General features: G+C 47.0%; 2 protein-coding genes across 2 annotated transcripts in view; both read right to left on the bottom strand.

Annotated features, from left to right (window-relative positions):
• LOC136624386 (zinc finger protein ZFP2-like) overlaps positions 1–16969 on the bottom strand; it is a 190336-nt gene that overhangs the window by 41486 nt on the left and 131881 nt on the right. The window lies entirely within an intron of this gene.
• The window catches only part of LOC136624331 (zinc finger protein 585A-like), a 95366-nt gene continuing 90394 nt past the window's right edge, over positions 11998–16969 (bottom strand). Inside the window, exon 10 of the mRNA XM_066598253.1 lies at positions 11998–13310. Within this exon, the coding sequence (XP_066454350.1) occupies positions 12350–13310 (961 nt within the window). The 3' untranslated portion in view covers positions 11998–12349. The remainder of the gene's footprint in view (positions 13311–16969) is intronic.

Raw genomic sequence — 16969 nt, 5'->3', positions numbered from 1 at the left:
GGAGCAGGAGGAGGAGGATGAATATTATACACAAATTGATGAAGCTAAAAGGTCCCCGTTTTTTATGGTGATAGAGAACGATGCTTCCATCCGCGGGTGCAGCCTACGTATTGCTTAGGTATCGCTGCTGTCCGCTGGTGGAGAAGAGAAGTCTGGGGAAATCCAGGCTTTGTTCATCTTGATGAGTGTAAGCCTGTCGGCACTGTCGGTTGACAGGCGGGTACGCTTATCTGTGATGATTCCCCCAGCCGCACTAAACACCCTCTCTGACAAGACGCTAGCCGCAGGACAAGCCAGCACCTCCAGGGCATACAGCGTGAGTTTAGGCCACGTGTCCAGCTTCGACACCCAGTAGTTGTAGGGGGCAGAGGCGTCACGGAGGACGGTCGAGCGATCGGCTACATACTCCCTCACCATCCTTTTACAGTGCTCCCGCCGACTCAGCCTTGACTGGGGAGCGGTGACACAGTCTTGCTGGGGAGCCAGAAAGCTGTCAAAGGCCTTAGAGAGTGTTCCCCTGCCTGTGCTGTACATGCTGCCTGATCTCTGCGCCTCCCCTGCTACCTGGCCCTCGGAACTGCGCCTTCGGCCACTAGCGCTGTCGGATGGGAATTTTACCATCAGTTTGTCCGCCAGGGTCCTGTGGTATAGCATCACTCTCGAACCCCTTTCCTCTTCGGGTATGAGAGTGGAAAGGTTCTCCTTATACTGTGGGTCGAGCAGTGTGTACACCCAGTAATCCGTAGTGGCCAGAATGCGTGTAACGCGAGGGTCACGAGAAAGGCATCCTAACATGAAGTCAGCCATGTGTGCCAGGGTATCTGTACGCAACACATGGCTGTCCTCACTAGGAAGATCACTTTCCGGATCCTCCTCCTCCTCAGGCCATACACGCTGAAAGGATGACAGGCAAGCAGCATGGGTACCCTCAGCAGTGGGCCAAGCTGTCTCTTCCCCCTCCCCCTCATCCTCCTCCCCCTCCTCCTCAACGCGCTGAGATATAGACAGGAGGGTGCTCTGACTATCCAGCGACATACTGTCTTCCCCCGCCTCTATTTCCGAGCGCAAAGCGTCTGCCTTTATGCACCAGGTTACGGCCGTTGTCACACACGACCATGCCCGGTTGGAGGCTCAGCGGCGCAAGCCAGCGGTCGGTCTGCTCTGTCAGACTCTGCAGCAGTTCGTGGGCCATGTGCCTCTTATCTCCTAAGCTGAGTAGTTTCAGCACGGCCTGCTGACGCTTGCCCACCGCTGTGCTGCCACACCGCGCGACACCGACTGCTGGCGACGTGCTGCTGCTGACACATCTTGATTACGAGACAGAGGTTGCGTAGGAGGAGGAGGAGGAGGGTGGTTTAGTGGAGGAAGCATACACCGCCACAGATACCACCACCGAGCTGGGGCCTGCAATTCTGGGGAAGGGTAGGACGTGAGCGGTCCCAGGCTCTGACTCGGTCCCAGCCTCCACTAAATTCACCCAATGTGCCGTCAGGGAGATATAGTGGCCCTGCCCGCCTGTGCTTGTCCACTTGTCCGTTGTTAAGTGGACCTTGGCAGTAACCGTGTTAGTGAGGGCGCGTACAATGTTGCGGGAGACGTGGTCGTGCAGGGCTGGGACGGCACATCGGGAAAAGTAGTGGCGACTGGAAACTGAGTAGCGCGGGGCCGCCGCTACCATCATACCTTTGAAAGCCTCCGTTTCCACAACCCTATACGGCAGCATCTCCAGGCTGATAAATTTGGCTATGTGCACGTTTAACGCTTGAGCGTGCGGGTGCGTGGTGGCGTACTTGCGCTTGCGCTCCAACACTTGCGCTAGCGACGGCTGGACGGTGCGCTGAGAGACATTGGTGGATGGGGCCGAGGTCAGCGGAGTTGAGGGTGTGGGTGCAGGACAGGAGACGGTAGTGCCTGTGTCCTGATAGGGGGGTTGGATCTCAGTGGCAGGTTGGGGCACAGGGGGAGAGGCAGCGGTGCAAACCGGAGGTGGTGAACGACCTTCATCCCACCTTGTGGGGTGCTTGGCCATCATATGTCTGCGCATGCTGGTGGTGGTGAGGCTGGGGGTGGTGGCTCCCCGGCTGATCTTGGCGCGACACAGGTTGCACACCACTGTTCGTTGGTCGTCTGCACTCTTAGTGAAAAACTGCCAGACCTTTGAGCACCTCGGCCTCTGCAGGGTGGCATGGCGCGAGGGGGCACTTTGGGAAACAGTTGGTGGATTATTCGGTCTGGCCCTGCCTCTACCCCTGGCCACCGCACTGCCTCTTCCAACCTGCCCTGCTGCTGCCCTTGCCTCCCCCTCTGAAGACCTGTCCTCAGTAGGCTTAGCAAACCAGGTGGGGTCAGTCACCTCATCGTCCTGCTGCTCTTCCTCCGAATCCTCTGTGCGCTCCTCCCTCAGACTTACTGCCTTTACTACTACCTCACTGATAGACAACTGTGTCTCATCGTCATCGTCCTCCTCACCCACTGAAAGGTCTTGAGACAGTTGCCGGAAGTCCCCAGCCTCATCCCCCGGACCCCGGGAACTTTCCAAAGGTTGGGCATCGGTCACGACAAACTCCTCCAGTGGGAGAGGATTCGGAACCATTGCTGCCCATTCTGGGCAGCGGCCCGAGAACAGTTCCTGGGAGTCTGCCTGCTCCTCAGAATGTGTCATTGTAATGGAGTGAGGAGGCTGGGAGGAAGGAGGAGCAACAGCCAGAGGATTCAGAGTTGCAGCAGTGGACGTCGCAGAAGTCTGGGTGGTCGATAGATTGCTGGATGCACTTTCTGCCATCCACGACAGGACCTGCTCACACTGCTCATTTTCTAATAAAGGTCTACCGCGTGGACCCATTAATTGTGAGATGAATGTGGGGACGCCAGAAAAGTGCCTCTCTCCTAATCCCGCAGCAGTCGGCTGCGATACACCTGGATCAGGAGCTCAGCCTGTGCCCACACCCTGACTTGGGCCTCCGCGTCCTCGGCCGCGTCCACGTCCTCTAGGCCTACCCCTACCCCTCAGCATGGTGTATTACCAGTAGTGCAGAAACAGAACGCTGTAATTAAATGTGCCGCTTATTGGCCTGTGGTTGGAGGCTGACTTCGCTTACGGAATGCACAGCAGAGCCAGGAAAGAATTTTGCGCAAGCCTGCTGTAACACAGCTGGCTGCGTATGAATTAGGACAACTACCCCCAGCAGAGACCCAGTACACTGAGGACGGTCACAGGCAGCCCAAATAGATTTTTTTTCCCAAATATTTTTGGAAAGGCCCAATGCCTATATACACTAAATATGTCTTCTGTCCCTGCCTCACCACTACTGGCCCTGGACAATGTAAAATTACTGCAGACTGTTTCACTGTGGACAGGAATACAGCGGTGATGTAACAGGCAACACAGAGCCAGGAAAGAATTTTGTGCAAGCCTGCTGTAACACTTAGCTGGCTGCGTATGAATTAGGACAACTACCCCCAGCAGAGACCCAGTACACTGAGGACGGTCACAGGCAGCCCAAATAGATTTTTTTTCCCAAATGTTTTTGGAAAGGCCCACTGCCTATATACACTAAATATGTCTTCTGTCCCTGCCTCACCACTACTGGCCCTGGACAATGTAAAATTACTGCAGGACGCAATGCTCTGCACGGCCGATATACAAAAAAAAAACAAAAATGTGCAACACTGCAAAAAGCAGCCTCCACACTACTGCACACGGTTAGATGTGGCCCTAAGAAGGACCGTTGGGGTTCTTGAAGCCTAAAATAACTCCTAACATCTCCCTATAGCAACTCCAGCAAGACAGCACTTTCCCTGAACTATGTCAGAATGCATCTGTGGCGAGACGCGGGAGGGGCCGATTTATATACTTGGGTGACACCTGATCTCGCCAGCCACTCACTGCAGGGGGGTGGTATAGGGCTTGAACGTCGCAGGGGGAAGTTGTAATGCCTTCCCTGTCTTTCTATTGGCCAGAAAAGCGCGCTAACGTCTCAGAGATGAAAGTGAAAGTAACTCGAAGATCGCGTGGTACTCGTCTCGAGTAACGAGCATCTCGAACACGCTAATACTCGAACGAGTATCAAGCTCGGACGAGTACGTTCGCTCATCTCTACTACTCACTCATCTTCCTAATAAATAATGGTATAATGCGGTTTTCCAAAAGGATAGCTCTTCGACTGAGCCCATATGTTCCACACCTTATACCTGGGGAGCAGGTTGGTTATGTCCTGGGCAGGGAGGCCCGAGATAACATTAAAACCTTATCATTAATTTCAAAAACCCATAGATCTGGAGAACCATTATATCTAATATCCATAGACGCAGAAAAGGCTCTTGACAGGGTCAACCTACCATAATGCATCAGAACAGGTACGAGTCAATAGGCATCTGTCACCCTCCTTCCCGATCAGGAATGGAACAAGATAGGGGTGCCCCTTATCACTTTATCTATATATATTAGTGATGGAATCCTTGGCCAATGCCCTCAGACATAATGCTTTGGTCAAAGGAGTAACAATAGGCAAACAGGAGCATAAGCTATCCCTTTTTGCAGATGATCTTTTAATATATGTCCCAAATCCTAAAATAGGCTTTCTGTGATTTTACAGGAATTTGCTACATACAAGCATACTTAGTAGAGATGAGCGAGCACACTCGTCCGAGCTTGATGCTTGTTCGAGCAATAAGGTACTCGACATGCTCGTTCCTCGAGTCGAACACCAATTGCATTTCCTTCCCCGCATGTTTAGTGCTATTTTCTAGCCAATAGACATGCGGGGAGGGCATTACCACTTCCTGCTGCAACGTGCCAGCTCTATCCCACCCCACAGCAGTGAGTGGCTGGCGAGATCAGGTGACTGCCGAGTACTTAAACTGGTCCCGCCTGCGGCTTACCTCAGACACACGCTGGCAGAGGTTAGGGAAAGTGCTGCTGCTCATTCAGGGATAGTGTTAGTGTAGGTCCTGTCTTCAAGAACCCCAACGGTCCTTCTTAGGGCTACATCTGACCGTGTGCATTACTGTTGTGGCTGGCTGGGAGCAGTAGTGCACCATTTTTTAAAATCTCGGGCTGTGCAGGCCATTTCATCTATAACATTCTCAGTCTGCAGTGTATTATACAGAGTTCAGGGAAAGAGCTGCTGCTGAAATAAGGAAAGTGTTAGAGTAGGATCCTGTCTTGAAGAACCCCAACAGTCCTTCTTAGGGCTACATCTGACTGTGTGCATTATACTTGTGGCTGGCTGGGAGTTGTAGTGCATCCATTTTTGTATTACACATCTAGGCCTGTTCCCAGCCTTTCAGTAATAGTTTTTTCAGCCTGCAGTGCCGTACAACCAGCTCTTACTGTGAAACTGCACTCAAATATTTCCTAGCCTGCTGTGTACGACTTCATTTATACCGTTCTGTGTCTGCAGTGCATTAGACAGAGGTCTCACCGCTAAACAGTACTGTAATATTTCCTGGGCCACTGCAAAGTATTTCAGCTCTGCCGCTGTGCAGAGCGTCTCACAATACCCTTTCCTTGGTGGGGTTGAGATCGCCGCAGTTGCCAGCACTATCCACTGGCTTTAGAGTCTTCTTCCACTCCACACAGCCTCTATTATCTACAAGTCTCTGCGAGCGGTAAATTAACCCTAAGTATCAGCACAAGACAGCGGGTTAATTTTTTCAAGTCACAGCATAGAGCCTCCGTTATCTACAAGTCTCTGTGTGCGGTGAATTAGCTCAGTACACTGGGGTAATTTATTTGGGCCCTGCTCTATTTTTAGTCCGCCATGATGAGGAGTAGGGGTAAGGGTCGAGGACGTGGACGCGGACATCCAAGTGAGGGTGTGGGCACAGGCCGAGTTCCTGGTCATGGGGAATGACAGCCAGCTGCTGCTGGATTAGGAGAGAGGCAAGTTTCTGGGGTCCCCAGCTTCATATCACAATTTATGGGTCTGCGTGGTAGACCTTTATTACAGACAGAGCAGTGTGAGTAGGTCCTGTCATGGATGGCAGAAAATGCGTCCAGCAATGTATCGACCACCCAGTCTTCTACACAGTCCACTACTCCCGGCCTAGGGACTGCAACTCTGCATCCTCTGGCTGCTGCTCCTCCTTCCTCCCAGCCTCCTCACTCCATGAAAACGACATATTCTGATGTGCAGGCAGACTCCCAGGAACTGTTCTCGGGTCCCTGCCATGAGTAGGAAAAACTGGTTCCTTTCTCACCTGAGAAGATTGTCGTGACCGATGCCCAACCTTTGGAAAGTTCTCTGAGACCAGGTGATGAGGCTGGGGACTTCTGGTAACTGTCTCAAGAGCTTTTTGTGCGTAAAGATGATAATGAGACACAGTTGTCTGTCAGTGAGGTAGTAGTAAGGGCAGTAAGTCCGAGGGAGGAGCGCACAAAGGATTCGGAGGAAGAGCAGCTGGACGATGAGGTGACTTACCCCATCTGGTTTGCTAAGCCTACTGAGGACAGGGCTTCAGAGGGGGAGGCAAGTGCAGCAGCAGGACAGGTTGGAAGAGGCAGTGGGGTGGCCAGGGGGAGAGTCAGGGCCAGAGCAAAGAATGCCCAACTGTTTCCCAAAGCACCACCTCGCGGCAAGCTTCCGCACAGAGGGCTAGGTGTTGAAAGGTGTGGATGTTTTTCAGTGAGAGTGTGGACGACTGACGAACAGTGGTGTGCAACCTGTGTCGCACCAAGATCAGCCGGGGAGCCATCACTACTAGCCTCACCACCACCAGCATGTGCAGGCATATGATAGGCAAGCACCCCACAAGGTGGGACGAAGGCCATTCACCGCCTCCAGGTCACACCACTGCCTCTTCCCCCGTGCCCCCACCTGCCACACAGATCCAATCCCCCTCCTAGGACACAGCCTCGAGCGCTTCCCGGCCTGCACCCACACCCTCCCCTCCACCGTCCTCCACTCCATCCAGCAATGTCTCTCAGTGCAGCGTTCAGCTGTCGCTAACACAAGCGTTGGAGCGAAAGCTCAAATACGCCGCCACCCACCCGCACGCACAAGCTTTAAACATGCATATTGCCAAATTAATAAGCCTGGAGAAGCTGCCATACAGGCTTGTGGAAACGGAGGCTTTCAAAAACATGATGGCGGCGGCAGTCCGGTCCCCAGTCGCCACTTTTTTCCCCGGTGTGCCGTCCTAGCCCTACACCAGCATGTCTCCCACAACATAAATCGTGACCTCATCAACGCGGTTACTGGGAAGTTCCACTTAACCACGGACACGTGGACAAGTACAGGCGGGCAGGGCCATTATATCTCCCTGACGGCACATTGGGTGAATTTGGTGGAGGCCGGGACCGAGTCAGAGCCTGGGACCGCTCACGTCCTACCCACACCCAGAATAGCGGGTTCTAACTCGGTGCTGGTATCTGCGGCGTTCTATGTCACCTCCTCCAAACTCTACCACTCCTCTTCCTCCTCTGCCACCTCTACCTCTCAATTAAGAAATGTGAGCACGTCGCCAGCAGTCGGCAGCGCGTGGCGTGGCAGCACAGAGGTGGGCAAGCATCAGCAAGCCGTGCTGAAACTAATCAGCTGAGGTGACAAGAGGCACATGGCCCCTGAGCTGTTGCAGGGTCTGACAGAGTAGACCAACCTCTGGCTTTCGCCGCTGAGCCTCCAACCGGGCATGGTTGTGTGTGACAACGGCCGTAACCTGGTGGAGGATCTGCAGCTCGGCAGCCTCACACACTTGCCATGCCTGGCCCACGTCTTCAATCTGGTGGTTCAGCGGTTTCTGAAAAACTACCCGCACTTGTCTGACCTGCTCGGCAAGGTGCACCGCGTCTGTGCACATTTCCGCAAGTCCACCACGGACACTGCCACCCTGAGGACCCTGCAACGTCTGTTTCAGCTGCCAGAGCACCGACTGCTGTGCGATGTGCCCACACGCTGGAATTCTACACTGCACATGTTGGCCAGGCTGTACGAGCAGCATAGAGCAATAGTGGAATACCAGCTGCAACATGGGCGGCGTAGTGGTAGTCAGCCTCCGTAATTGCTTACTGAGGAGTGAGCATGGATGGCAGATATCTGCCAGGTCCTCGGAAACTTTGAGAAGTCTATCCAGATGGTGAGCAGCGATGCGGCAATCATTAGCGTTACCATCCCGCTGCTTTGCCTGCCAAGAAGTACGCTGTAAAGCATAAAGGTCGGCGCTTTGCGGTTGGAGCAGGAGACTGGGGATGACAGTATGTCGCTTGATAGCCAGATAACCCTCATGTCTATATCTCAGCGCGTTTTGGAGGAAGGTGAGGAGGAGGAGGAGGGGGTAGATACAGCTGGGCACACTGTAGAGGGTACCCATGCTACTTGCCTCTCATCTGTTCAGCGTGTATGAGCTGTGGAGGAGGATCCTGAAAGCCATCTTCCTAGTGAGGACAGCAATGTTTTGCGTACAGGTACCCTAGCACACATGGCTGACTTCATGTTAGGCTGCCTTTCTCATGACCCTTGCGTTAGACACATTCTGGCCAACACGGATTACTGGGTGTACACCCTTCTTGACCCACGGTATAAGGAGAACCTTTCCACTCTCATTCCCGAAGAGGAAAGGGGTACGAGAGTGAGGCAATACTACAAGGCCCTGGTGGAAAAAGTGATGCTAAAGTTCCCATCTGACAGAGCTAGTGGCAGAAGACGCAACTCCGAGGGCGAAGAAGCAGGGGAGGCGCAGAGATCAGGCAGCATGTCCAGCGCAGGCAGGGGAACACTCTCCAAGGCCTTTGTCAGCTTTATCGGTCCCCAGCAAGACTGTATCACCACTCCCCAGTCAAGGCTGAGTTGGAGGGAGCACTGTAAAAAGATGATGAGGGGGTACGTAGCCAATCATACCATCGTCCTCCGTGATGCCTCTGCTCCACACAACTATTGGGTGTCAAAGTTGGACACGTGGCACTAACTTGCGCTGTACACCCTGGAGGTGCTGGCCTGCCCTGCCGCTAGCATCTTGTCAGAGAGGGTGTTTAGTGCAGCTGGAGGAATCATCACGGATAAGCGTACCCGCCTGTCAACTGCCCGTGCTGACATGCTTACACTCATAAAGATAAACAAAGGCTGGATTTTCCCAGAATTCTCTACTCTGCCAGCGGAGAGGAGCGGAACCTAATGATTCTTTTCCCTGCAATCGGAGAAAAAAAGCATTCTCTATCACCGGAAAAAAAGGGGGAATTAGCTTTGTCAATCACTCTTGGATATTATTACTCCTCCTCCTACTCCTACTCCTCCTCCTCCTTCTAAAATAGCATGTCATCACACTGAACTGCCAATTTTTCTGCGGCCCAAAAGGCTCTATTTATAATTTTTGGTAGAATTTTTCAATGTTTCAAAAGTATTGATACTTTAACAGAAACCATTTTTTTCACAGGGCTGCCTCCAGGCTTTGTTGCAAACTAGGTAACAGAGAGCTGTATCTTTAAAAAATGTTTATGGGTTTCACCTGCCCTCGCGGTTGAGCAATTTCTCAGGGGTACACTTGTACTCTTGGTACACCAATTTTTCTGGCCCTCGCCTATACTGTTATCTAACTAATTTTTCCGGGCTTCACCTACACTCATGGTACACCAATGTTTCAGGAGTTCGCCAATACTCTTGCTACAGAAATGTTACATGGGTCTGCTTATACCTTTGCTACAGAAATGTTACAGGGGTCTGCCTATACTTTTACTACAGAAATGTTACTGGGGTCCGCCTATACTATTACTACACAAATTTACTGGGGTCTGCCTATACCTTTGCTACAGGAATGTTACAGGGGTCTGCCTATACTTCTGCTACAGAAATGTTACAGGGGTCTGCCTATACTTTTACTACAGAAATGTTACTGGGGTCTGCATATACTTCTGCTACAGAAATGTTACAGGGGTCCGCCTATTCTTTTGCAGCAGAAATGTTACTGGGGTCTGCGTATACATCCTGGTTCATCCAGTCTTTGGAGCGATGAAAGCAACCGTAACTGATTTAATGAGACCTTCACAGCTGTACTAGCATTGGAGTCCACTTTATGCCCACGATTACTAAGGGTGTGTGCAGAGGCCGAGCTCTGGGGCGGAGTGAAAGTCTGCCATGTTTGGGCACTGTAATTGCTTCATGTTTAATATTTTCCTTGGGTTTCATGGGCTCGCCTATGCTGTGGCTGCACAAAGATTTCCCATTGCAGTATTTTAGCTATCTGGCACAAATACACTGAATGACTTGGGTAGGGCACAGATGGCTTTCCTAGCGCGTCGTTCAGCTATCTGACACCTACACAGAATGAATTGTGTGGGGACACATGGATTTCCCATTGCTATGTAACTCATGGCACTTTGGGTCACACAAGGTGGAGGCTGGTACGTCAATCTATCATCAATTCTCAACAGCATTGTGGGCTACCGCCCACACTTTCAAAGAGGGTCACTGCCTGGCCCTGTCAACCCTTTGCAGTGTGTGCCTTTGGTTCCCCATCATCCAGTACGCACTTATAAATAGACATAAGGGTGGTGTGGCTATGAAGCGAGCGTGTGGCATGAGGGCAGCTGAACGCTGCGCAGGGAAACTTTTTTGTGCGCTGTGGACGCAGGGTCGTGCGGGGGGGGGGGGGGGGGGGTTGGACAGCAATGCCAGCATGTAACCCAGGAGAAGAGGCAGCAGGGTCAATTGCAGGCAGTGATTGTCCTTGGTTGCAGGTAATGTGGTGCTTGGCTAAGATGTGCCAGCGCATGTGCCTTGCTAATGAGGGTTTGTCCAAAGTTAAATTGTTAGGGGGGTGACCGCCAGACTCTTGCCCCCATTTTGGCTTAATAGTGGGACCTGGGAGCATCAGATGCAGCCATGTATGCTGCCCCTGCCCTTCCGTATCCGTTTCTGTGGTGTTTCCATGACTTTTTGATGTTTTCTGGTGTTTCACAAATCATCAGCTATGCGGAGCATCGGTCCCATAGAAAAATGCTCGAGTCGCCCATTGACTTCAATGGGGTTCATTACTTGAAACGAGCTCTCGAGCATCACGGAAAGTTCGACTCGAGTACCGAGCACGGGAGCATTTTGGTGCTCGCTCATCTCTAATACTTAGCTATTTTAAATCACACAAAAGTCGGAAATACTAAATATATCTATTCTCCCAGATGAAGCCAAACACCTCTAAGAATGATTCCTCTTTCAGTGGAAGGTCTGCTCCCTAAAAAAATTAGGAAGGGCAGGAGGTGCAGGGCTATCTAATATTGAACTGTACCATAAGGTCACAAGAGGTGACTGTATTCTGGATTTCTTCCACCACTATGCAACTAAGCTAAAGATGAAGATGAGACAAGGTCTAAATTTTTGTCAGAGACAAGGGGCTTTTTGGATTCCTCAGATACTGGATTGGGAGAGAATGGGAGCTTCAACTCTATTAACATCTATAAATCTATTTAAGCACCCAATAGACTATCCCTATTCATCACTCGCAGTCCACATCTTCAAAGCTGCTGCTTCCTTTCTTTCTTCTTCTTTCTATCTTCCTTTTCTGCTTCTCTACTCTTCATCTTCCTTATTCCTAGGTACCCTGCATTATTACCTTCCCCCTCCCAAAACATTTTTTTTCTTTTTCTTATTCATTTTTAAACTTAGTTACTTGGTTTCTTAATTAAATTTATGTTTAGATTGCAGGCAACCAAACAACGGTAGAATTACACCATAGGCCGAGCCCTTTCCGATTATCATAAGCAGGCCTTCAGGTATATTCATACTTGAGAGGTATATACGGAGAGGTGGCATATGTCACCAACAAAATTACTCCTAAGTTTACATGAAAATATGAGTCAATTGTTATTAGGCAAAAGACAATAGGACAAGTTAAACAATTTATTTCATCACAACTTATATGTTAAATATTTTATATCTTTTTGCATTCGTGTTTCTTGTATTACCCTTAAAGTTTCAATAAAAATCTTTTGAATACAAAACATTTCTCACATTCTAAACATGAAAATGCCTTCTCCCCTGTGTGAATTCTCAGATGAGTAACAAGAGTTGATTTATGCATAAAACATTCACCACAATCTAAACATGTAAATGATGCATAAAACATTCACCACAATCAAAACATGTAAATGGATTTTTTCCCCCATATTCTGAACATAAAAATGGCTTCTTCCCTTGTGTGAATTTTCTGATTTTTAATGAGAGTTGGTTTCGGCTTAAAACATTTTCCACAATCAGGAAAATACATGTCTGATGTACAGCAAGATGTGATTTATGTTTAAAACAGTTCCCATATTCCTAACATGAATGTGGCTTCTCCTCTGTGTGTTTTTTCTAATGTTTAATAAGAACATATATGTATGTGTGAAAAGATTTCCCATATTCAGAACATAAAAATATCTTCTCTACCCTGTATGAATTCTCTGATGTAACACAAGACTTGATTTTCGGTTAAAACATTTCCCACATTCAGAACATGAAAATGGCTTCTCCCCTGTGTGAATTATCTGATGTCTCACAAGACTTGATTTTTGGTTAAAACATTTCCCACATTCTGAACATGAATATGGCTTTTCCCCTGTATGAATTCTCTGATGTTTAACAAGATCTCCTTTATTGATAAAAGATTTCCCACATTCAGAACATGAATATGGCTTCTCCACTGCGTGATTTCTCTGATGCAACACAAGATTTGATTTTCGGTAAAAACATTTCCCACATTCAGAACATGAATATGGCTTCTCCCCTGTGTGAATTATCTGATGTAAAACAAGACTTGATTTTTGGTTAAAACATTTCCCACATTCAGAACAAGAATATGGCTTCTCCCCTGTGTGAATTCTTTGATGTAACACAAGATTTGATTTTAGGTTAAAACATTTCCCACATTCAGAACATGAATATGGTTTCTCCACTGTGTGAATTCTCTGATGTAACACAAGATTTGATTTTCGGTTAAAACCTTTCCCACAATCAGAACATGAAAATGGCTTCTCCCCTGTGTGAATTCTCTGATGTAGCACAAGACTTGATTTTTGGTTAAAACATTTTCCACATTCAGAACATGAATATGGCTTCTCCCCTGTGTGAATTCTCTGATGTTTAACAATATCTGCTTTGTTGTTAGAACATTTCCCACATTCAGAACATGAATATGGCTTCTCCAAGGTGTGAATTCTCTGATGTAACACAAGATTTGATTTTCGGTTAAAACATTTCCCACAATCAGAACATGAAAATGGCTTCTCCCCTGTGTGAATTTTCTGATGTAACACAAGTCTTGATTTTTGGTTAAAACATTTACCACATTCAGAACATGAATATGGCTTCTCCCCTGTGTGAACTCTTTGTTGTTCAACATCTGTTCTGTAAATTTTATTTTGTTTAACATTCTGTAGTGAATCAGAAGATGGAACCTGTTTAGAAGGATCAGAAGATAGATTTTTGCTGTGAAGGGCTGAGGGCATATTTGTATCTTGTATGATACCAGGATCTTCCACTTCATAATCTGTTGATATCAGATGTCCCTCTGAGCTCCTGGTGTCGTCATCTGCCAAGAATAAAATGGATTTTAATATTTTTAAATATAGCATTACAATTATACTGATAGTTTATGACATTTGTATATAAAATGCTAAAGGGTTTCCCATTCACAGGAGCCACAATAATTTGTGTAGCACCTAATCTACTGACAGCCATCCTAAAGGATCAATTATTTCAGCCAATAAGCTTATTTTTTGTGCTTTTCTCAATGCATTGACGTTTAATTAGTACATACAACTGAAGCTCTCAGCTGTTGCTCCTAACCATGGCTCATGCAGCTAGTAAGGTTACAGAGCACAGAAGCTTTAAGAAGAAATCACTAGGTGAATTGCTTAATATCAATGGATGACAGAAACTCCCATGGACGCAATGACAGATCTCAACAACTCTACGCTGAACTGTTGAACCCTGACATATTGATTTAATCTCTTCAAATGCAGAACAGGTCGGACAGTGCCGTCCTCCTTGTGAAGAGATTGGAATATAACCCCCTGCACTGTTTATGGCAAAACAGGGACAATTACACCCTGAGAGGAGAGAGTGTGTATCGCATAAGCCAAAGCATTGCACTATGAAGGAAAGAACAGAATTTTGGAACTGAAGAAGCAATCTTGGAGTTTGTAGAAAACTATATGGCATAGCTCGAAGAGATAACCTTCTGAACATAGATGTCTGAGCCATGAGTGAGTTAGGTCTCCTTGAATAGGAAAAGTCATCACCCCACTCTGATTGCCTTGGTTCTGAACAGCCATACACATAGAATATTTAGTATAGGCGGACTTGGAGTATAGTGGCCAGGGACCCCAGGATGGGCGCAGTTTGTAGGAGAGCGTTATGTTTTGGAGTGGCAAAAGAAACAAAACTGGAGACTCCTCTTCTGTGCAGAACCACGCATGGCTGGCTTTGTTTTCTGGTAGATGAGAACTCTTACCACAAATAGCTTTAGAAACATTATTGGCTAGTCAAGAATGGGCAATGAAAATCAGTGCCACCTGGGATAAGGACAAAGGAGAAGCAGTCCTGCAGCATCCCCATGGGCTGTAGCCACATAAGATACTGCCTTCCTCCAGCAGGACCACCGCAGCGGTTTCCCAAGCTGTAAGAAGGCCTGAAAAAAAAGAGGAAATGGAACTGTCTCTCATAGGGAAATCTTCATACTCCCCAGCAATATGCCACCCCAAGGAGCATCTGCTAGGGGGCTCAGTATAGGTTGACTGGTTTTGGTGGGTGGGTGGAGGGGTTGGAAGTGGAGTAAAGAAAGTTGGCTGCAGTGGCGGTGGTAAAAAGAAAGGGGAAGGAAAAGAGGGAGGAGAGAATACTTACCTCAGTGGAGAAAATACTCACCTGACTACCATAGAGCTCCGAGATTCTAAGCTAAAACTGATTAGCTGGTTTGTGCAGGAGGTGTGTAGCTGGTAGGAGAAGCTAACACTTTTTTTTGCTTAGTGTCCACCTCCTAGAGGCAGTAGCTATACCCATGGTCTGGTCGATAAATAAAGTGTTTTTTTTATTAGGATTGTAAAAATCTAAAGTAAAGTAAAAAAAATCTACAAATTGGTATGACTGCATCTATAAAGATCTACTTAGGTCTCCGTCAGAAAAAAAAAAACAATAGAAAGTGAGAGAATTGCATTGTTTTTGGTCACTCTAAGAAAAAAAATGAATATCAAAACGTTATATGTTCCCCAAAATGGTACCAATGCAAACTACAGGTCACCCCACAAAAAAGGAAAAATGAAAAAAATAATGCAGGTAAAATCTAGCATCAGAAAAACATTTTTTCTTAAAATGTATTTACCTTTTAAGCATTATTACATATTAAAGAACTGTATGAATTTAGTATCCCTGTACTCGTACTGACCCTCAGAATTAAGAAATATAATTTTTACTGCACCATGAAAACCGCAGAAATGACCCCCCACCCCAAAGGGGTGCAGCTGTGGTGCTTTTCCCACTTCGCCCACTTAAAGATTTTTAAAAGCAACGCAAGTTCATGTTCCTTATGGGGACTAAAAAAATAGTAAGAATAAGTTTTAAAAGTTTTACTAATTATTAAAATAAATAAAAATTATTAAAAGTTTAAAAAACACCCCTTTGCCACATTTATAATAATAAAAAAAACTATAAAACAAAATTACATATTTGGAATCGCTGTGTCTGTAATGGTCCAACCCATCAATGTAACCCATTGTATCCCCCGCACAATGAACGTCATCAGAAAAAAAAAAAAAAGGGAATTATGCTTTTTTAGTCACCTCTTCTCCAAGACAAAATGGAATAAAAAGCAATCAAAAAGTCGTATGTATTCTAAAACAGTACTAACAGAAACTCCAGGACGTCTCGCACAAAATGAGTTCTTGCATAATTATGTTCACGGAAAAACAAAAATGTTATGACTGTCAGAAGTTTTTCAGCACATTACATGGTAGATTAAATAGTGCCATTGAAAAATACGACTCGTCCTGCAAAACATCAAGCCCTCAGATGGATAAATAATAGAGTTATGATTGTTTTTAAAAGGGGGAAGAAAAAACAAAAATGGAAAAAAAAAGAGCCGCGTCCTCAAGAGGTTAATATGGATTTTAAAAAAACTGCTATTTGGAGTCAATGTGTGCGGGACTGATAGTTTTACTCCTAATGTGACTTAAAAGTTGCCTTAATTTTTATTTGAGTAGCGTATTATGAAAAAAATTCTTAACATTGTTTTGGGCTACATAAGCAACATTCAGCAGAAAACCCTGACAACACAGACTCTTCCCTACATGTAGTCTCACCTGGGGGGTTATCTGTAGGAATCCCCTCCTTGCATAGCTTATTCCCCCTCACATGTGTCTCTGAAGCATCAATAGGGATCGGATCTTCCTCCAGTTTCACCAGCTGGGAAATAAATATTGTAAAAGTCATCACACAGTTGGAGAAGTCATGTGGAAGGTTTTATATGGCCAGAAAAGGTCATTAATTAGTATGAGGAGCCGGAATGACATGACAGCAGTAGTGACCTGGCCAAATAGCTGCAGGTCTCCTGTATAACTCCAAGCTGTTGCTTCTTTATTCCAACCAGAAGTCTCCAGAACCAGAAAATAGTGACAAGATGCGGAGATCTAATGTCTGTTTCTCATTACAGAATTATCAATATATATGTATGTATATATATGTGTGTGTGTGAAAGCCCTCACTCACTTACTGACTGACTCACCACTAGTTCTCTAACTTCCTGGTGTCGTACAAGCGTGAAATTTGTCGCAAGCATTCTTTAAGTCCTATGGGGAGAGTGGGAGTGGTGGCACATTCTGCAGAGGGACATCGGTACATGCAGCCTGAGGAGAATCTAATGCTCCTCTATATGTATACATATTTTATTCATCGGTTACTCTAAAGTAACCTTGACTTCATAAAATTTTCCATGCAAATAACATGTAAGCACCTGTTTCAAATTAAATTGGGCAAGGCCGAGCATAACAGTTAGTATATATATATAAAGG

The sequence above is a fragment of the Eleutherodactylus coqui genome, chromosome 4 (genome assembly GCF_035609145.1).
Source record: "Eleutherodactylus coqui strain aEleCoq1 chromosome 4, aEleCoq1.hap1, whole genome shotgun sequence".
NCBI lineage: Eukaryota > Metazoa > Chordata > Amphibia > Anura > Eleutherodactylidae > Eleutherodactylus > Eleutherodactylus coqui.
Note: the sequence above shows the minus strand (reverse complement) of the source record. Positions and strands in the feature narration are given on the sequence as shown.